The sequence below is a fragment of the Stigmatopora argus genome, chromosome 6 (assembly GCF_051989625.1).
Source record: "Stigmatopora argus isolate UIUO_Sarg chromosome 6, RoL_Sarg_1.0, whole genome shotgun sequence".
Taxonomy (NCBI): domain Eukaryota; kingdom Metazoa; phylum Chordata; class Actinopteri; order Syngnathiformes; family Syngnathidae; genus Stigmatopora; species Stigmatopora argus.
The window spans coordinates 7972919-7994829 of record NC_135392.1 but is presented as its reverse complement, the minus strand read 5'-3'; the positions used below and the strand labels follow the sequence as shown (position 1 = coordinate 7994829).

General features: G+C 40.8%; 1 protein-coding gene across 2 annotated transcripts in view; it reads right to left on the bottom strand.

The window, feature by feature from the left end:
- foxp4 (forkhead box P4) overlaps positions 1-21911 on the bottom strand; it is an 83063-nt gene that overhangs the window by 15533 nt on the left and 45619 nt on the right. Inside the window, exons 4-9 of one of the 2 annotated variants that reach the window (XM_077602821.1) lie at positions 12717-12839; positions 9937-10098; positions 5738-5885; positions 3488-3689; positions 2543-2641; positions 1387-1485 (exon numbers count right to left, since the gene is read on the bottom strand). In XM_077602821.1, coding sequence (XP_077458947.1) covers positions 1387-1485; positions 2543-2641; positions 3488-3689; positions 5738-5885; positions 9937-10098; positions 12717-12839 — 833 coding nt within the window. The remainder of the gene's footprint in view (positions 1-1386; positions 1486-2542; positions 2642-3487; positions 3690-5737; positions 5886-9936; positions 10099-12716; positions 12840-21911) is intronic. The other variant, XM_077602822.1, reaches the window with a different exon arrangement.

The window sequence follows — 21911 nt, the reverse complement described above, 5'->3', positions numbered from 1 at the left end:
CGGCATCCTCAATTGACTTCACGCTGGCTAATAACAACCAACAAAGACGTGCACAGGAAGGACTGGAAAACAGCACTGACGAAGAATTAAATGTTGGCTAAGGCGAAAACTGTAGAAAAGAAATGGCTTGAACTAATTTTGTGAATATTGAGAGAGAGCATCCATACCGGAGCTATTGGATCTTAAAAGGTTATCTCAAATTACTACTATTATGAGCCCAAAATATATATTTTTTCTTGGGTGTGATGGTTGACAAATGATACACTACTGCTATTATGTTTAAACATTTTTCTTCAATTGTGAACTGTGTCTACAGTTTTTTGGGGGGGGGACAACATAATCCCTTAATGACAGTTTTCGTGTCCTCCACATTCATACCTCAATGTTGAACATTATCACAATTTGTGCGATGTAACATCAAAAACTGTAGATATGATATAAAATGTCTAGCATATGTCTATCATTAAACTATACTGACAAAATCCTGTTCTTTATTCACTTTGTTTTAATTTTATGGGATAACTAGTAGGCCCACTTGACTGTTGATGCACTGTTTTATGTTTATTCTAATTATTTGCACTGCCACTGCGTTCTTAAAAAATGCTTATACGATTAAGAATTAAATATAGTAGTATTTATTTACAAACTCGCCATAAGTTAATTACATTTTAATTCGATTAATTGTGTGGCCTATGTTAAAGATTTAAAAAAAATGTAAGACATAAGAGGATCATAGACAATTATCCTTTAGTTTCTTGTAACTTTCTAGTGAAAAAAAATCGGAATATAAAAGCAGCTTTATGTGACATCGGATTTTAGTAAACTTTTCACACCTCTATTCCAACAGTTTTTATATTTTTATTCTTCCCTATATAAATTATTATGAATGTTATTCACTGCCAGCTACATATTTTAGCTGATTGACTGGTTCAAGGTGTAAATGGATGCACGTGGATTGATGTGTAAGATATGCATAGGAAGTGATGCAATCAATGGTAACAGCTGACTTTGAGATGTGCTCAAATGCATCAGTGGTGTGTGGGACTGACATTCTACATTACACTAGGGTTTTACTTCATCTTCCTACAAGTGATCTCAATCAGATAACATGTCATGTTTCTTTTAATACATGGGTGGAATTGGGGCTCTGAGCCTTTAAAATGACAGGAGATGGCTTACAATTCAAGATGGAATTGAAGACAGTTTTATGTGGTCTTAAATAAAGTTTGTGGTTAATAAGAAAAGACTGTCAAGTTTTAGGATAACAACTGAGAACACTTGGAGTGAGACAACCGTGCCTTAAGTTTAAATCCACACCAATTTGTACTGTATTGCAAAATACAGGGAGAGTAAAAAAATAAATAAACAAAAAATTCAAACACTTACTTGATGAACTGTCCCATGTCCTCACACAGTGCTTCACAGCCAGGCCACTTACACTCTCCGTGGCCATAGAGGGGATGGGAGCCGGCATGTTCCTCGTGACTGTGAAGGGAGAGATCGCTTAGGGCTTACAGCACAATACGCCATCAATAAAAGACAGAATAGAGAGCGGCAAAGTGTCAATCGACCACACAATCACGCACATGAATAACTGTTTGCAGCAGTAGCAACAACACAGCCATCTGAGTGTGGTTAGCTCATGCCGCTCTCTAAGCCAAGTGCAGTGAAAGGATGATAGAACGGAGTGGGGTCAGTTACAGAAGCCAGGCAAATAAGGGGCTCACTCCAACAACCTCAGAAGCATATTTCCAAGCCCGTGACCTGCCTTTTTGTCCTTGGCGCGCATGTGGAGCACGTGTGTGTGTTCATTTTGCTGTCGGCTCTTGTGTTTCTGATCTTGACCCAGCATCAACTCTCTCCAAGACCGATTAGCAGCGGCCACCATCATACAACAGTTATTATGGTGAGCGTGTGTTTGGTGTGTGTGTTTGCATGTGTTTGTAAATGGGCCACCTTGGGTTCTATTCAAACAAACACGCTATACTGTATGAATAGAAAGTCTATGTATTTGGGTGTGTGGCAGGTCCAGTAGCAGATGTGAATCTAAACTTTCTCTGGCAACTACTGTCTCTATGCACACGTCCACGATTGTGTATGTGTGTGAAGACTGGAATGAGTATCCGACCAAATCATAAGCCCTTCTAACAAAAAACAGTTGTATTGCAGATGGAAACACGTTTCACTCCCTCTGTTTTTTTTTGTTTTTCTTTTCAACCTCTTCCTGATCCAGTGCGCATGCCGGGGTTGGGGCACATGTGTGTGTATGTTCGTGCATGCGCCTGTGTGTGTTGGCTGTGGTTGAGTCAAATCAGAAGCAGCTCAGACAGCAGCCGTGACAAACTGCTGGCAACCACATTTTCCTCCACATCAGCCATGCATTAGCTTAGCAAGCTCACTCACTGATGCAGACGACGTCCGCATCTACTGTTAGGATACAATGATAGCATTTGCTGAACCCACTCATCTTGACCAGTCTTGGACCATCATCCCAAGTAAGGAGTGGGCCACGTGTGTGTGTGCGAGTGTGCATGTTACTCACTGGCTGGTGGGGGGTTGGCTGCCTTTGGAGTATGGGGGAGCATGGTCATCGCCACTGTCTGCCTTGGTGAAGGAGGATATCCACTCAAACAGTCTGGCTCTAAGAAATGGAGACAAGCCCATGAGCAGCTAGTACAGCCATGGGACCAAATCACTTGCATATCATGTATATACAGTATGTAGGGTGTTTGTAGTGCTAATACTTATCACAGTACCAACAGAATAAGTTCTATCAATCTTCACATTTAAAACCATACCACCTCCGGCCTGCCTCCCATTCATATTCTCCTATACATCATATTATCATGTGCTTGACAGCATGGTGGCAGTACATACATAAGTCAAGCCACACTCACTATCAAATGACTTAACACATGGGTGCTGTGTGGTGTGTTGCGTGCCATTGTCGCATGTGTTGCAAGAGAAGAAAAGCAAAAAAGTGAAAAGCAAGGCAGGAAATTGAAATATAGATGGTGTGCGAATGAGAAAGACGACAGGTCACACAGTGGAAGGACACTACTAACGCTGACCAACCACGACATGAGGTACACCCGCCCAAACTAATTTGGAATATTTTCACTCCAAGTGCAACCGCAATAATCATGATGTTGTGAAATGAAACCCTCTTTGAGAATGTCACTCAAAACCAAGATTCATTACATCTGCCAGCACAAATCACATCGTATAAACAGTACCCTGACATACCGTAATGTGTACTAATTTGTAAAACAATATAACGTATATACTTGGTCGATATCTTGAAATGTAAGAACCATAAAATACAAATAAATAAAAATACACATCTGGAAAGCATAAGTCTTTACACATGCCGATGCTATCTTTTAGTAGGATTTTTTTTTTAAATATATATAAACACCTGTTGAATGTGTGAAGGGTGTACCCATTGATATGGCTGGTGAATGTTATGAGTAAACTCTTTCTGTACCTGTCTCTCTTTGGGGTGTGGCTCTGTCCATTGGGCAGGCTGTGCAGTGGCATGTGGATGCTGGCCGCTTTGGGGTAGGCTGAGGTAGAATTAGAGCTGTTGGTACTCAAGTCCAGACCCTCGGCTTGTTTCAAGGCCTCGTCGGTGCTGGGCACCCCCGAAACCTCCTTCCACAGTTGCTGGAGGTCTGATGGACACATTGCTGTGGAGCGGAGACACAGTCAGTCCACCAGAAGCTGAAGGCAAGACAATCGCAATGAAGGTGTTTAATGCAAAGTATTCTTATCATACCTGAACTGAGAAAAAAACGTTAATGTAATATTGATGAGTGGGAACCAGAAAGAGCCCTCTCTAATTTATGTTAATTAAAATGACAATGCAACTGCTAGGGCCTCTGGGATTTATTGCAAGAGGACAATAGCACCAGCTGAGACTAACCAAAAGCTAATTTATACATGCATTCCAAACACTAATGGCAATTCCTTCGACTAGGCAGCAGCGCGGCGGCTGTCACTGGCACTATTTGTCTGAAGCGGCTCAGGGTACACTTTAAGCACAGCTTTGTTATTTCTGCTCCAATTTCAAAGCAAGGGAGATGCCTAAAATGCCACAGTCCACTCCAATGTATCTCAGTGCACCACATACTTTTTTTTTGCCGGCACGCAGCTGTACGTGTCCGCACATACACACCCAGCGACCTTGCAGCAATACAAATATTATGTCTGCTTTGACTGCATTCTCCAGTTGTCCCGCCAAAACAAAGGGTCTCACTGTTGAAAAATGAGACGTCTAGTTGGAAAAAGTTCTATGTGGACACTTATTAAGCAAGAAACCTGATCAAGCTATGGATACACCCTCCGGCTAAAAATGTAGGGTGTTTTCACTTGTTTAACTTATTGGACTGGCTCAAAACTTTGAAGAACCACTTGGTTAGAGAAAATGTAGTGAAAATAGAAAATACTCATAGTAACAACTGAGTGAAGAGCGAGTTAATACATGGAGTTCTAACGACACATGCGGAAATTAAACATTAAAATGTATACACAGTGATGATTTCAACCATCTACCCTATTTTTTTTTTTTTGGGGGTATTTCCTGAAAAACATTGAGATTATTTTCAATTTAAAAATGAGATGAGATCATTGTTTTCCCCCCAGAAGCAACCCATAATTGGAATTTAGGGGCACACATTTTCATAAATATTTCCACAATGTGTGTGAGTCACCCTTAAAACATTTATTCAACTTAATTCACTATAATTTCCATAGAGCTTTAAGAACAACCAGAGATGCAACAAAGTCCGTCAATTATCGATGGGTCAAGTTTTTGACCCCATATGCACACTGCCAAAATAAGACATCAAAACCTAAATTGTTGCCAATGGGCAAGGCAGTACCGGCCACAATGTGTTCAGTGTATTTGTTGTACATTTACACTGATGAGCCATCTGAGCAGCTTTTCTATCTTATTACAGCTCTCAGAAGTGCCCTCTTGTCACCCCCCTGACACTTACCAGCCGGACACAACAGCCTATTGACGCAGTCTACTAGTGTGTTCATTTGTGTGTAGTTGTGTGTGAGTGTTTAATTATGTGCATTTGTGTGCATGGTGTTTGCGTGTGTTTGTGTGTATGGCATGGCTGGTTCACGGAATGCTCTGCTTCACGCCTGGCCGCGCCATCACAATGGGCTGGCTCTTTCACACTGCAGGGAAATTCCACTTGGATACAGAAGGAGCGCAAAAGAGAGCGAGACGCCAAAGTCCGGTGTCGGAAAAATTAGCCTCTAGTGCAAAGTGTCTCTTTTTTAAAAACAAATGGTCTCTGTAAAACGGTCAAACCCAGACAAGAACGCCAAGTTCTTTTCTTCTACTAAACATTTACCTTTTCATTTTTGCATGCGTGTTTAAAAGTTGACCAAAAAAAATTACTTTAAAAGTGAGATATTTGGGCTGCAAAGCTATATGTTTTCAATTTGTAATATACACACACCGCCAGTGTGGGCTGAGCTATCAACTTTTCTAAAAGAAAGCCTGGAGACAAATTGTAGGGACTGAGGTTGAGTATAAAAATAGAATACTAATGATGTTCTTGAGTATGTCTATTATCCCAATGAGTACCTTTGGTGAACCCACCAATACAGCTTCCTTTATATTTTACAGCCTGATTAACTTAGACTTTACTTGTGGCACTTGAGGCCTATGTGAGTGTGTATGCTTGTGTTATGCTGAATACACACCAAGATTGCCTACCAGGGTGCATACCTTGCTGCAGGGACTGTATGGCAGCAGTGGGCTGTAGTGGAACTAGGCCTTGTCTCTGGAGATTGAGGATGTGCTGCTGTTGAAGTTGCTGCATCTGGATCAGCTGCTGTTGGAAGGCTAGCTGCTTGCTGCCGAGCTGTTTCACACCAGGGGAAGGAGGGACAACCAAAGGAAAAAGGTTAATCGATAGCAAGTCTTCTTGTAAATCCGATTAACTATTGCCTTTTGGACTCAATTTAAGGATTACAGTTTTAATCCATGACAGACACAACTCTGATTTTGAATTTCTAAAACCCTTTGGATATATACATTGAGATTGTGCATGGACAAATCATAAGGAAATAAAATACTTTTCTCCGCTTTATATACTCTGAAATGAACAATTAGAGTAAAATAAAAGTCTGATGTCACTTCCAGTAGGAATACAGTTTTATTTGGTACAGATAGGTCAAGATCAGTGCATTGAGTTCCGCCCAATGCTGGTCCTAACCGCAAATAAAAATAAAAAAAATGTGCGGGTTGCGTCAGGAAAAGATTCCGGTGTGAAAACTGTCCAAAAAATAATGAGTGATTCACTGTGGGGGCCCTTGATGGGCCAAGCCGAAAGTCTAAAGAACAACTTCTATTTGTTGGAAAGAGAACCCAGGCCTGCCTTCATAAAACACTCTGCACACAAACCACATTTTGGTCGGCTCTAACATAAAATGCACACTAATTTTCTACATTTAAATTTAGAGACAGAAGTCTGACTTGCAATATGTGGTTTGTTTTCCACTTTGTATTACTTTCTTCACACCCAATAAATCAAAGAATCGTGTCACATATTTAGACCATAAAATCAAATTAAAACATACTACTGTCATCAAAAGACTTTAACGATGAAGAGAAGACGGACTGAGAGAAAGGTCTTGTGTCTGTGTGTTGCGGTTGTAAATGTCCTTTTTCCTGCTCTCCCAGGCCTGACTACTTTTCGACCATTCTGTGAAGTCCCTGCAGGCCAACCCCAGAGAGATGAGCTTTATCCCCCCCAGTTAACTTGTGGGAAGAAAAATAAATAATTAAATACGACTTCCGGACCTGCTTATTGTATTTCCATGTGTGTGTGTGTGTGTGTGTGTATGTGTGTGAGTGACAGAGTGAGTTGGCAGCATAGAGCCCTTTGAACAGAGACCAACTAACAGGAAGGGCAGCTAGGTCATTTCCTTTCAAACTGGAGCCAGGGGAGCGTATGTGTGGCGGCAGTGGCCTATACGTGAAGGGCTACACCAGGTAAGTGAAGGGACAGCAGTCATGCACATTATCCTGGCAAATAATGTGTAGTACTACACATCCATGCACCAGAAGACACAAATTAAAAATGACAAAAGTCAGAATTTACCCTGAGCTCACTTTTGCCAGATATACACAGATGCGATATAGCACAAAAGTCATATTGGTCTGCTATGTAATTTATGAATTTATTTTATTTCTGCTTTTATGGTAAGAATAAGCAAAGTTAACCATGATTACAAAATCACTTGTTTTCCTTGTAAACCATACACCCTACATATAAATGTATTGAGAAGGAGTGATAAGGTACAATGGTATTGTACACACACGTGTTTTAAATAAGTTAGACGTTGGCTCATAGTCAGTTTGTGTACTTGATTTTATTCATATTTTTGGGACAAAAACTTCTCTTGCCTGTCCAACCCTATTGCTCCTCTTTTTGCCCGCGTCTGTCCATTCCATTTGCTCCTAAGCCCCCCTATGTCCCCCGAGATACGTCCTTCCTTAAAGTGTGCATTGCGTGCGTGTATTTGTGTGTGCGTGTCTGTGTTCTGTTTACATTAGCTGTGGCTGAGTGGCCAAAGCTAGCGCTGTAACAGGCTGTCAATGTGATTTATGAGCACATCACACACTGTCTGAGCCTGCCACTCACACAGATGCACACACATACACACCCACGAAATGGACAGTCACCGACAGACACACACATGCACACATCTCTTGCGATGCTCAGAGTCACTTCATTAAGCTGACTCCTGACCAGTCCCAAATGTGCGCGCGTGCACAAAAACACTGACACTTTCATCGTCTTGCAATGCACCACTTCCACGCAGAAGAAGGGAAGAAGAAAATGGGGGAAAAAGGTCAAGAAGTCACCGCCACTTGAGCACAAAACTCTCTGCAGTGATTAAAGGTTTCAACCCTCCCTCATCACATCACTTGTCTGCCTCCCACTGTCTTCTTGTTACTTTTAAACATTCCTCTTCGACATGTAGGCCTTGATCTGCAAATCATTGCTGTTATCTAACAGTGATTGGACCGTAGAAATAAACCTAACAAGCTATGGAAATACACTTCATATCTGTATTATTGCAAAGCTCTGTTGTTATTTTCAACAACTTCCACGATGCACTGTAAATTCAGTGCGGGTCTGCAGGGAGTCATATTCCCTCGAGTGTATGTGTTTGTGCAGTGACCCACCACACATCAAGCGTCTATGTCTAACTGTACGACCAGTGATTGCGCTTGTCTAGTTGTTACAGGACAACAACATAAAAACTGAATCTGGGACAGTGAATAGGAGGATGGGGCGAGGGGGGGGCAATTCAGACCTCTGAAACATGGCAGGCCACCACAACTGGTTTGCTTTGGTCACGCTTGACGTAGTTGGCTGCTGCTGCGCTGGTGAGGTGTGCTGGTTCTCCTCTGGGAGACGACTTGGAATGTAGGACGTGTCTCTCTGTGGTTTGTCAGAAAGTTCATTTGTGCCTCATTGCCGCTAGTCTCTTGAATTAGAAAGATCAAGGGCAGCATAGTGGACGAGTGCTCTACACACTGTCTCGCAGGCCTGAGGTTTGCGGTTCAAATCTGGGTTCTGTCTCATGGTGGTCAATTTTTATGTTGTCTTGATGTTTGCATGCATTGTTTTCTCTTTACTTTTTATTTCCAAACCCTACAAATTCAATACTGTAAACGGTCAATATGATAAACTATAGTTAAGCAGTGTACGAAATGTGAACGTGAACTCACTACACTAGAATTTTAACGATCAGGATTACATTTTTTTTTACCCTTGTAATCCATAAACGTTAGGTTGCATCATAACTCTTACACATTTTAATATTCAGGGCAAACATTGACTTAAGTTAATAATTCATTGCTTTTAATGGTAAAACCTGACAACAGTAACATTTGTTTTCTACAGTGGAAAAGTGGAGACCCACTTGAAAGTTGTCTTGAAAAATGTCATAAAAGAAGTCAACCACAGCTAGAAACAATAAAACCCTAACTTTAATGAAAGAAGACGAGACGGGGAAATATTACGATTTGGTTGGTGAATATTTTCCGATACAAATTGTTATTATTATTTTCAAATTATAGCCCACTTAGCCAACCAGCATACTTCCCGCCCAGGACAAGCAGGAATGTACCATTTTATTATTTAAGAAATAGCTACATTTTCGGTACAGTGACGCATGACATTTCTCCTCATTGGTACTCTATTGGTTTGTGGTACAAAGTAAAAACATAAAAGAAAAGGAGTAAAAAAGCACAGTATCCAAAAGTTTAAGATAAAAAAATGAGTTGAAACTTTTTTTTGCATGAATGTAACATATTAAAATAATTAAAAGCAGTACTTTTGTGTTTTTTAGACATTTAATGCCAATCAGCGATTACGACAAACTTATCCCAAGGAGAGAAATTTTCTTCTTTTCTTTCTGATTGGGCATGATAATTTTGCAGCTGTGGTTAAACAACTGCCTTTCGACAGGAGCCAGAGCGAAAGCAAGGGACTCCTCCTGTGCTAGGCGAGGTTAATTGACAATTAAAACAGAGGAGGACCCCTCCTACACAGAGATTTCACCTCAGGCTCACAGTTGAAGGCATGTAAATGAGGGTTTTGGCAAGGTAGCAAATGACTTGGCACGGCACTCCCACACTCTTTTGACATGACAGGCTTGCAGAGAGTGTGCACTCGCTAATGTTCATGAACTGACCATACAGCACAAAGGAAGATGAAGAAAGAGCAAGAAGATGGCCACGTTAGGTATTGCTCGTTCTATACCTGGGACGCGTTATATATATTTTTTTCTTTCTCGTATGCATCCTCTCATGTCAACCACTTTTTATGCATTTAAGTGTACTTTTATATATTTCAAAGTGTACTTGAACTAAATGAGTGTGCACTTGATATTCACCTCTTTTGCTGCTTGCTTTCCGGCCTGTTGTTGCTGCTGCTGCTGCTGTTGCTGCTGCTGCTGCTGCTGCTGTTGCTGTTGTTGTTGTTGCTGCTGCTGCTGCTGCTGAGTCAGAAGCTGCAAATGCAACTGCTCCTGCTGTTTTTTGTAGTACTCCTGTAGCTGCAGAGAGGTGAGGAGACATACCCACATTAAAACTCTCCATCAATTCTAAAAAGTGCAAGAATTATTTACATGTTGAGGTCGGCTTTTGCAATTATCGTGTGATTGTGATCTATTGGCAAACATCAAGATATGACCTAAAACATCATATGGAACCGATCTGATATCATTTTGACTTGTTGTGAAGCAAATACTATGTAAGGAAAAATAATAACAATTCTTTGCCTTTGACTGAAAATGCACCTGCACCCAATCCACTAGGAGGGCTGGTTAATTATTTGTCAAGATTAAACTTTATAAATGGGATATGTAGTTTTACGAGTTTACCAAGCAATTATCACATTTAAGGTCCCTAGTGATTTTTTTAAAACATTAAGAATAATCCGTTTACATGTGTGCTCATATATGGTTAGCATACATGATATTTGTATGGATGCTCAGTTTCGGCCCTTTTTCGTTACCAGCAGTCGCTGTGTATTTGGCTAATATGTCAATGCCTAAAAGTGTCCGGTAAGAACTTGTTGCGCACGAGCTTCACTTGGAATTTGCCGGCCGTCATACCAGCAATCAAGTGAGTCTTTGAGCAACTGGCTCTGGTTTTATGCCGATATTCCCATTATGAAAGGGTGCATGACTGACATAAACATAAGTCATGACACCACAGAGGGGTAGGTGGAGCCAGGGGACCACGGTATACATACATCCATGCATACACTGAATAAGGGAGAATGAAGTCTCTAAAAAAACTGTGTTAGAAAAGCCAGTCTGTTTATCATGCAGGCCGTTGAAAAGATCCAGATGACAGTGAGTGGGAATTGAGCCCACACTAGCGGCACAAATGTCAGCTCTGTGAACCACTACACCACCACAGGCCCCTCCGCTGGGATCATTCTTTAATTTAAATAGCGCACAACGCAAACACCCAGGCATTGTCTCCCCTGACTGACCACAGCCTGTCTGTGCGTTTGTGTTAGTAATCATTCATTTAGGCAGGCCGCTCCATTAAGATTACAATCTCGTACATAAGGGGAGCAACTCGGCAGGGAAACTCTGACCACAGTGTGTGCAGAAGTGTGCACATGTGCAGGGGAGGTTATCCTCTTGAGATCAGCTCCTACGTGTGCGCGCGCCTCTGCAGTTTGTCTTTGTTTCATGGTGCATCAAATGTTCAAAGAGGCTTCTCAGAAGAGAATGACTTCACAGAGCAGCAGTTGCCGCAGTCTCTCATCCATTTGACCCACGAGTGGGACGACTAAACACCAGTGAACATCCTAACTGAGCAGTCTAATGCCCCTGCTCGCTTTGTGCAATACAACATTACATTTCCAGCTTCAATCTTATCCCAGCCAATAGCTTGAATTTTGCATAATTTCATGTGCATTTCAACAATGACATACCTTCTTATCTTTAATTTGCTTTCATGGAAGACGCAGTCCTTTCTCTTTTTGCTTGCTTTGGTTCCCATCTGCCTTTCCTCTCTTTTATTGTTCCTTAGGCAGGGTTAATATCTCTTTTCTGCCTCACTAGTCCTGATCCCCTCCTCGTCACACATGCAAATGCATATGCAAGCGTGCGCATGCACACACTCGGCTCTGGAGTGGTGAGTTGAGGGAATAATTAAGTGATAATTAAGGTCTTTTAATGATTTGATTCAGTGGCTCTATGCATTGAGAGTATAGAAGTGAAGCACTCATCTCTTCAGCCTATTACCATGACCTTGACTTAGCGTCGAAACCAGCAAGGCAGTTGTAGCATGCAGTGAGTAAAGGTTAGACGAAACTTAACGGTTAACTTAGCCACGCATAATCACAAATATTATTTAGTAGTGCACCATAAACCTTTCCTTCACTTTTATACATTTCTGAATTGCCGTGGGGTTATGAAATTTAATGCTCTGCTGAGTGATGTGCTGGTTGATTGTATCATTCTGTGCGTGTCAGTTTGTAGAAAAGTGCTGGCTTGCAGATATACAGTCAGAGCGTGTCCATACTGTGGTTAATTAACAGGGAGAAGGATGTTAAACTCAATGGTTTTAATGGTGGAACTTCTCTGTCGTAAAGGAGGTGAGACGGTTCGTAGCCATCCTTATGTTCACAAAGCCTGTCATTTGTAGGTATCCATTAGGATAGTTGTTGTAGCTATATTTCCAATTAATTTACTGGAAATGATGCAGATACAAAGGAAACAACTGTGACATTCTGATATGACCAAGGGTTTAGGCAAAGGGTCACGTGCTTAAATATTTGACAGATATTTTACAGGTATACAGTGATTGTTTGTTGGCTGTTGGCATGGTTATACTGAATAGCCGAAGCCTTCCTAAAACACAGAGTGGTGAGTACATGTCTGTGCTTTCAGTTAAAAATAACAGTCACGCACAGTACCACTAATCCTAAGGAACTTTGGAAAAACAACTGTGCATGAGTCAGAATGCTTTCCTTTGTTTACCTTCAACGATCTCACAGCATTGAATGAGATAAAGGCACACCTAGTTCATGTCATCGCACAATGAAACGTCAGACACATCAAAACATGTTGGTGAAGGAGTGAGTCTGACCAAAAACTATCACAACACCACGGGTGTGCACGTATGTGTTTGCTCGGTTCATATGTTTCACCTGTTGAAGCATGAGAGCCTGCTGTTGCTGCAGCAGGGCTTGAAGCTGCGGGGGAGACAGGATCTGTTGCATCTGCTGTGGAGTGATCATCTGGGGGCTCATCATAGCCATTGATACAGGGACCTGGACAAAGGACAGGAACATTTGAATCTTAATTTGCAAAAGTAGAAAACTGCCAAAGCTTTGGACAGTCATTGCATGATGCGCAGTCTCTAAATAGCTGTTCATCTGCCCACTCTCCAAGTTTTCTATATCCATAAAATATACACAAAGTTAGCACTGAGAATGATGACTCTTAACAGGCACCATCATTTAGGGTGGGCAAACTATTCCAGAAAGGGCCGCAGTGGGTGTGGGTTTTCGTTCCAACCTATAAGAGGAAACATTTCCACCAATCTGGATCTTAGAAGTGCAATCAGTGGATTGCAGACAGGTGCTTCTTGTTTCAGCAGAAACCTTGTTGGTTAAACTGTTTGTATTGGATCGGTTGGAAGAAAAACCTGCACCAACAGCGGCCCTCGAGGACCGGTTTGCCCACCGCTGATTTAGACCATTATTTGCCAACATTTCGGTTGCGCCATTTTCATGTTCTGTTCCAAAGTATAAACAGCTCCACAGTAAATTTTAATCCCTTCGCCGTCAACTGCTTTGGGAGTGGCCACTTGTTGCTAGACGGTGTTCACCGTGAGTGCCCCATACGCCAAAGAAATTAACGGCCTATGCTGGTCAGAGACTCAGGCAAAAGGAGATAAGATTATTTATACACCACAATCAGACAGGTGAATCGCCACTCTGTATTAAATCTACAATACATTTTTTAAAAATGTTTAGAGAGGAACGTTTAGTTAAACATCACAGAAAGACTAATAAAGACATCACACATTATTTGTTGGGCCTCCCTTCACTGCACTGGCATTGTTGAAAATAATTCAGGCAATTTATGTGACAGCAGTAGATACAATCGCCATCTAAAAAAAATAATAAATAAATCTTATCTCCCTCCATAAACACATGATTATGGTTGTCTGTGATTTACTTTCGACTTATTCAAACTTGGCTAAGGAAAGACATGCAACAACAACTTGGCTGTCACCAGAAGATGTCTATCTCATCAGAGCAAACGGCAGGCAAAGACATTGCGGAGGGAAAAAGCTCTATGCGCACGCTGCACAGGGATTGGCAGATTGGAGAATCTAATCTGATTACAAACAACACATCTGAAAGCAAATTAATCACACGATTCAGGCACTGAAAACATCAGGGCTGGGCATAGACGCTGAGTTAATGTCTGTAAACCCCCAATTTACATATTTAGTGAACACAAACATGTTTGAGAAAACAATGAAGGAAAATAAAGACAAATCAGATGACAGATATTTAGTCTGAGAGGCACTGAGCGTGTGCAGCCTAGAGTGGGTATTGTGTCTTTCCTAACAGGCTGAAAGATGATTCGCGTTTACTTCACTGCCTTCACGTCAATAAACTATACAGCCTTCGCCACACAAATAATCATTCCTGTTAAACTGTGATGGTACTTTGATAGAGAAATACAAGCATGAGTTATCACCTCACAAACGGGCCATTTATCTAGATTCACTCAGCATAGAATTATTTGTCACCATCGCAGTCAAACTGTCACCAATCATCACCCAATAAAATGATGTATAATTTACAAGGAACAGCGTCCACGAAAGAGATTGTTATGTTCCATTTGAATTACTGCACAATTGACGGAAATATCATCTTGACTCATGACATACATATTGATATTAGATTGCCATGTTTAATGGACGAATCAACACCAAACTATTTTGAGAGCTGATTCATTGATTGCTTATTATTGGCCTCAAAATGCTTAAACTCCTCTTTCTTGAGTTTCTTAGTATAATAATACTAATAATAATAATAATAATAATAATCGGACATAGGCTTTGTCATCATCATTGACTCGACAAAAGCCTAATTGTCATCATACCCAGCTAGCTGCGTATGACGAAATTGGTAAATTACATAAAATACATATCAGTAAATACAGTAAAGTGTAACTTTTTAAAAAATTCTATTTATTTATTAAATCAAAACAAAATTAATTATTCGATTTCATTTGTTTAAATAAGTTAATTTATTTGGGGCAGTTTTAAAAATGAAAAAAAGGGAGAAAAACTGTTGTTGTTTTTTTAAACAAAAAAGAAAGAAACTAAATATTCTACTCTCTGGTCGATCATGAAGTATTCATGATCCAACTTTCCTCGTTTTTTACTTCCAATGCACACTACAAAGTAAGGCCAGGTACTTTAACAGTAACAAAAAAAATTAGGATAAATAATTAGAGATTTATGGACTCTCAAAGTAATCATTTGTTGTAACTAATTGTCAATATTGATGTTGCGTAATTTCACCTTTATTGTCCTGGACACTTGACATTAGGTGGAAGCATGGTTTTGCAGAGGGATGGGAAACGTAGGGGCATGCTGAGCTGATGGAGAAGATAACTAAGGTGTGTTGGAAAATAAATGATATAGCTCAGGGAAAGGGGAGGGGCTGTGGCAGCTGGTAAAAGAAACGGTAAAAGAGGGGACGCAGGGGGCAGTCAGCAAAGCGGCAGTGATGTTGGCCGCCACTTGGCATCGTGCCAGTGTGCCTTGTCATTCTAGGCTACCAAATAAAATGTTGCAATTAGTTCCTCTCCTGCATCCCCTTCTTCCACGCCGACAACTCCTACTTTCTATTTTACACAAACACCCATTTACATTTTCAAGTTAGAGGGATCATAATTATTGGAATTATGCCACCGTTCCACGTCGCACGGGTGCGAGTGGCGATATATGGAACTTCCGTGTGAGGATGTACGTGAGGCTGAATGTGTGTGTGTGTGTGTGTGTGTGTGACAACCTGAAAGCAGAGTAGTTCAGGTTTGATGCCATTAATTGCCCCTATAATCTAATATCACAAAGCGTGGTGATTATGGGGCACACGATGCCAGCGCCATGCGACACCGCCAGGCGGTAAGCGACGACACAAAACAAAAGGCCTGCCATTAACGATTTGACGGGCCAGGACAAAAGCGCCTCACAATGCAGAATTATATTTTCATTCGGCTTTGTCTACCCGGTGAATGATTTCTCCCTTTTCAATGGGCCGTTGAATAGGGGGAGGCTGAAAAGCTGGGTGATTTGAAGTCAGCCATTTATTAAATGCATTTAATTTTTCACCCCCTTCTGTTGCCCCCCTCCTCCCTCTTTTTCTTGTTGCATGTTAATTTAAAAGGGGAAGATGTGTGTGTCGATAAGTGCCAGAAAGGTGGGGCTGGGTGGCAGAGGGAGAAAATGACTACATTGTTGAAAAATTAAGAAATCCCTAAAAGAGAGAATCAAAGAACAGCATCACCTCACCAATAGTATTCATATTTTAGAGACAAGCTTTTTGTCCCAGTGGCAAATTCCAATCATATGCCTGCAAGCAGACGTACCGGTAACATTGAGATAAAATTGTATTATATCCTAACTTAACACATTGGTCCTTTCATTAACATTCAGGAATCAGTCATACACACACGTCCATAGGAGCACATTGCTGAGGGCCTGCCTGGCAGCTGACAGAGGTCAACCCCTGCCATGGAGAGCGGGAGTTGGTGGGGGAGAGAAGATGCGGGAGACAGCCTTGTCGTTTACAGAGAGTGGAGGAGTAATTAGAGGGGTTGTTTGAAGAGGGAGTTTAACTGATTAACAAAGGAAGCGAGGGAGCGTCTGAAAGATGGGAAATAGAAGGAGGAGAAAGGCAGGGAGTCCCCAGAGGAGACAGGAGAGAGGAGAACGGGGGATGTAACTTGCATTTCAATGAGGGATCCATCCCTCTCTCCTCTTCTCCCTTGATGACTTTTCATTCAAACAAGAGAATGAGGGAAAACCCCATTTTCCATTTCCTCTATGAAACCTTACGAGGAGGACTATCTGATATTAAACCATTAAACCAATGCCTTATTGACTGCACTCCATATATATATATATATATATATATATATATATATATATATATATATATATATATATATATATATATATATATATATATATATATATATATATATATATATATATATATATATATATATATATATATATATATATATATATATATATATATATATATATATATATATATATATATATATAAAACATTCATTAATTATAAAAATAAAATAAAAAATACTTCACTTCCTTAAAATTTCATCAATTTAGTTTTCAAATCTGCCCGGTTGGCGAGTGGTGAGTGCGTGGCCTCACAGTTCTGGGTTTGATCACAGGTAGGGATTCACTGTGTGGGAAATACAGTTTTGCTCAATTATGCAAAAAAATAGAAGCTAATTACGTGCCTTAAATTATTTATCGCTATTACCCAAAAGGTAATTTTCCATTTCTACAAAGAAAGAATGACACAGACTTGACTATTCCTCTGGTAAACCATCCCAAAACAAATAGGAAAACCCAAAATCTTGCCTGTATATGGTAGAAGCTTTTCCAAGTGCAAATCTGAGTTGAGCCAAATTGTCACGCGTGTCGTGCGCCAGTTTCAGGAGAACTTGGAGCTCAGAGAGAAAAAAAAAGCGCTGCCATAATCACAATCTAAACAGGCTCTCAGTCTAAATGATGTGCACCTTGCCTCCGGGTCTACGGGGACACAGAGGAAAGAGGGATAATTGAAAAAATGACAAGGGAGGAAGAAGAGAGGCTGACAGACACCTCCTCCTCCTTCCTCCCCTTTTGCTCCCTGGGTAGGAGCAACCCCCCTCCCAGTGCTGTTTATCCCTGTCACTGAGCATTACTACCTCACCCTGGAAGAGATGCCGACCTCTCTGTTACTCTCCCTGTCACCCACAAACCTTGATGTGCTTTAAAACGTGACTTGTGCATACAACATGGAGACTTGTGTTGTTTGCATACATGCACGACCTTCCCCTGCCACCAAAGTGTACTTCTCCCTCCAAATACATTCTCCACATCACTGTAGAAAGGTGGTGTGTGGCAAAGCCCCATGTTTCCTCTTGAACTTAGACTTGTTTGTATGAAAACTATCCTTTCCCGGGTAAACAACCTGTCTCTTCCTCTCGCCGAGTAATAAGAGGAGGGGTGGAAGGTTTTCAAGAGCAAGTGGGCTCTGCAAGGGATGCCTGAAGGAGAAAGACAATGAGGAATTTTTAAAAAAAGAGAAAAAAAGTAAGTGAAGGAGTCCCTACTGTGTAAAGAGTGTTTGGAGCTCAGGGTCAGGCCGCTACTGGAATTAAAAGAGCTTCCATTGTGTGCGGTGAGTACCCCTACTTACTAATCCAGAATGAGGCCAGGGGCCACGTTCGCTTGGGGGGGTGGGGTCGGGTTGGGGGGACTGATGAGCAAAATAAAGTTCAGCAGAGTTGGGAATGTTCTGGTCACTCCACATCCTTGGGTGATAAATTCGAATTTTCACAGCAAGATGCAAAAAAAAAAAAAAACTTAATACTAGCATGTAGCAAAATACATCAGTCCCAAAGAAGGATTGAGTTTAATTAATATATTCGACACACGTCAAAGTGCTTGTTCAAGCTGCATACTACTCTTGTGGATGTCTTGCAGCTGACAGCACTGGGGATTTTAAGAGAAATACACTATATAAAAGCTGGAACAATTGGATTATCTTAAAGAATGCGTCACTGAGGAGTAAAAAAATAAAAAGGCTGTTCTTCCAAGTTCAGGAAAAGTTGACATTTTTTACTCAGATTTCATGGTGAATTGGTGATATAAATTTCTTTACATACGGAATTAGTTGGAATTTACACATCATCCTTTGGATAGCGCTGCATTGCTCGACCTCACATTCGTCAGAAAGTTAATCCACATCTAGCATGGAATGAATTTGCAGTGAGATATTAAGGTACTAAGTGACAGGGAGCCGAGTCCTTTTTACATTAAGAATAAACACTGGTGACTTTACAGGGAATATTTCACTACCTTATTCTACTAAGCGGCGAGATCTAGGAAGCCACAGAAGCATTTTTAATTGAATTTTTGTTATAACGTCATTACAACCGTTTGTTTTACACCATCTCTTGCAATGCATAACCCTTTGACATTGACATGATTTTTAGTGACTCTTTTTTATTCCCAAGATATCTTTTCAGATTCCAAATTGAATGACCTTGGCGGTTCAGCTATACTTCTTTTGAATTGGCATATTGCTCATAGATGGCAGGCATGTGTAACATGATGACATGTGAGTTACTAGTTAGTTTTCACATCCTCATCATAAAATATGCTGCATCTATCTATATTGAAACACACATTGGTGTGAAAGACTATGGGCAAGTCTTTGTGAGCACTAAAAAACAGGGAGAATGGAGGAAGAGCGGGGCAAACCCATGAGCTGATAAGTAGGGTCTCAGAATGGAGAGGAACAACACTGGATCACAGTCTTCTGGGAACACCATCTTGAGGTTCCACCTGCCTTTGAGTTGGTATATTGTTCACTATGGCCATACACATGTAGACACACACTCACGGCAAATACTCTACTTGACAGGGCAACGTACAAAATGAAAAGAAAAAGAAAAAAAATCTTGGGAGGACAGTGACAGACCAAGTTCAAGTACAAAAATGTACCCCACTCCCTTTTATAGTTCCCCCACCCCAGCCTACCGCTGATATAACGCCCCAGTGCCTCAGAACAAAAATGGCAACACACTTCCAGAAACACACGCTAAAACACACACCCGGCCGGGCCACTTCATTGGGAAGTATGAGGAGTGGCTGTTATTGACCATATTTCATTATTGATTTCACTCATGTTTCAAATCACAAAATGAGAGTTTCACACTCCAGTGGTCACAAGTGGACCTTTCTCTCCAGCCTGACCAGAGCCAAGCCTGATCCCAACCTCTTCCCATACACCCTTCACTAACTGTCAGGACCCTGTGCACCCCTAGCATTGTTCTATCCCCGCCTGTCTGACACAGACGCACACACATACACACCCTCTCAATTCCCTGCACATCAAATAAGAGAAACTGTCGACTAAACACTTTCAGTGAGTGGACAAAAGGAGTGGTTTGGGGAAAAAAAACTTTAAAGGGAAAAACTGGAGGAGGAAAAGAAGGACTGCTTAAGTCCCACTCTGAGGGGCAAAGCACTCATCTTTTCACATACTTTGTTGGTTACTATAAGGACAATTAAACAATGTATGCTCGAGTTTCTCACATGTTCAAACCAGGAACAACTGAGCGTGGAGAGAGCAGCTTGCCATCAGAAAATGGTTTGAGTGAATTTAAATCTTGGCTTTAGACTGACATGACTCTCCCTGAGACCTGCTGTGCCGGTGCCAGGCCTCTTCAGAACGTGTCTAATTAACACACCTCTAATGAGTCTTTTTACATTTTCTGCTAATTAAAAACACGCTCCTCAATAATACATGAAAACAGGACACCTTCACTATTCAATTACACACATACGGGCCTCCAAGCACGTGCAGTAATCTGTGTGTGTGTGCATGCCAAGTGGCGGCGTGTTAAGTGTGCCAAGCAAGCAGTGCCAAGTGGCTATGCGGTATATGTGAGCACTTGGAGCCACCCGCCATATGAACAAGTGCCAAGCGTGGCCATTGTGCACGCGTGGCAGGTCATGAAGGCGTGCATTATGCTGGCTAATCCACCAGTTGCTACTGTGTCAGCCAATTGGGCTCCCGCCCACTCATGCCATCGGCAATTAAGATAACTGTGACACTCATGTCCAACATCGACTACACGATCTGCTTCAGAGGACAGTGATATTTTCAGGTCTGGGATCTTTATGGTTACAATTTTGCGCCAGACATCAAATTCAACATTTGTGTACCATAACATCAATTGAACCTTTCACAAAATGCCTTAACACACCAAAATTACAGATAATAATCTGTAATGTAAGTGTCTATAATGATGACTAAGAGTATTGGAAAAAGGTCTGCATCCAAATGCAAGACACAATGATATAATGTTTGAATAACTATAAAATACTACATTGGTTTATATTATTAATTGAATTTCATCATCTTCAAACTAAATCACACTATTGTACTTTTAGTACATCTGCACCTCCATTGGACAGCATCAATTGTTCCTGCAATTGCCTGTCGAAAGATGTAAGCCATTGTCAAGTTTCCTCTGGATGTGACACAAGAGAGTAACGTACGCACACCCGCCTGCGCACGCAGAGTGGATTGAAAATATCTCACGCTACCAGTCAAATACAAAGACCATCTCAGAACAACCAATCATTGAGCAGATATCATCTTGGTGAGTTTCTTTCCCTTGCAGTCCAGATCCTCCCTTCCATTACAAATGAAGAAAAAGAAGAGAAATATGATGGGTAATGGGTACAGGGCAAGGGCGGATCTAAAGGGGTCGGGGGCTCTGGGGTTAGTATTAGAGTTGTTGTCAGCATAAACCTTGTCTTCAGAGAAGGCACCAGAAGAAGTCTTCCCCCTCTCTCTGTCCCTCAGAGAGAAGGGGGGTAGGGAGGGGGAGGGAATCTAATTATCAGGCTCCTAAAGATCTAATTATTGCCTGACACTCATTTGCATGTGAGAGTGTATCCCAGGAAAAACCTGAAGACGGCCATTTTGTGCCTGACTTGAATCACTGAACCACTTGTCATCCACATTTTAAGATAGGACCTTATTCAATTCAATTTGCGGGCCTATTTTTGAAAGGCCTGAATAGTTTGATGAATGATTCACTTTTTTAAATTACAACTCTTACAAATTGTGTAACTCATTTAGCTTACTTCTTTGTCTAAAACAAATTGCAAAATGAAAATATTTGTTTAGTAGTGGTAAGGCGCTCATTCCAATGAACTATGAAATAAAAACAAAATTGGGGGCAATAGCAAGAGTGTGCCCCTTTTTAATTTATTTGATTAATTATTAACATTCTATTAATTTACCATGTTATTTTTCTTCTTAAAATATGAGCTAAACACAATAGATATATATATATATATATATATATATATATATATATATATATATATATATATATATATATATATATATAATATGTTGATATTGTGGCCTATGTGACCCACAATTTGATTTACTTAGATCTCGATGCCACGTCTCCATGGGATTAAGCTTCATTTTTTAATAACCATAAATAGGAACTTGCCTTGCAAAGAGTTAATTAAAGCATTCAAT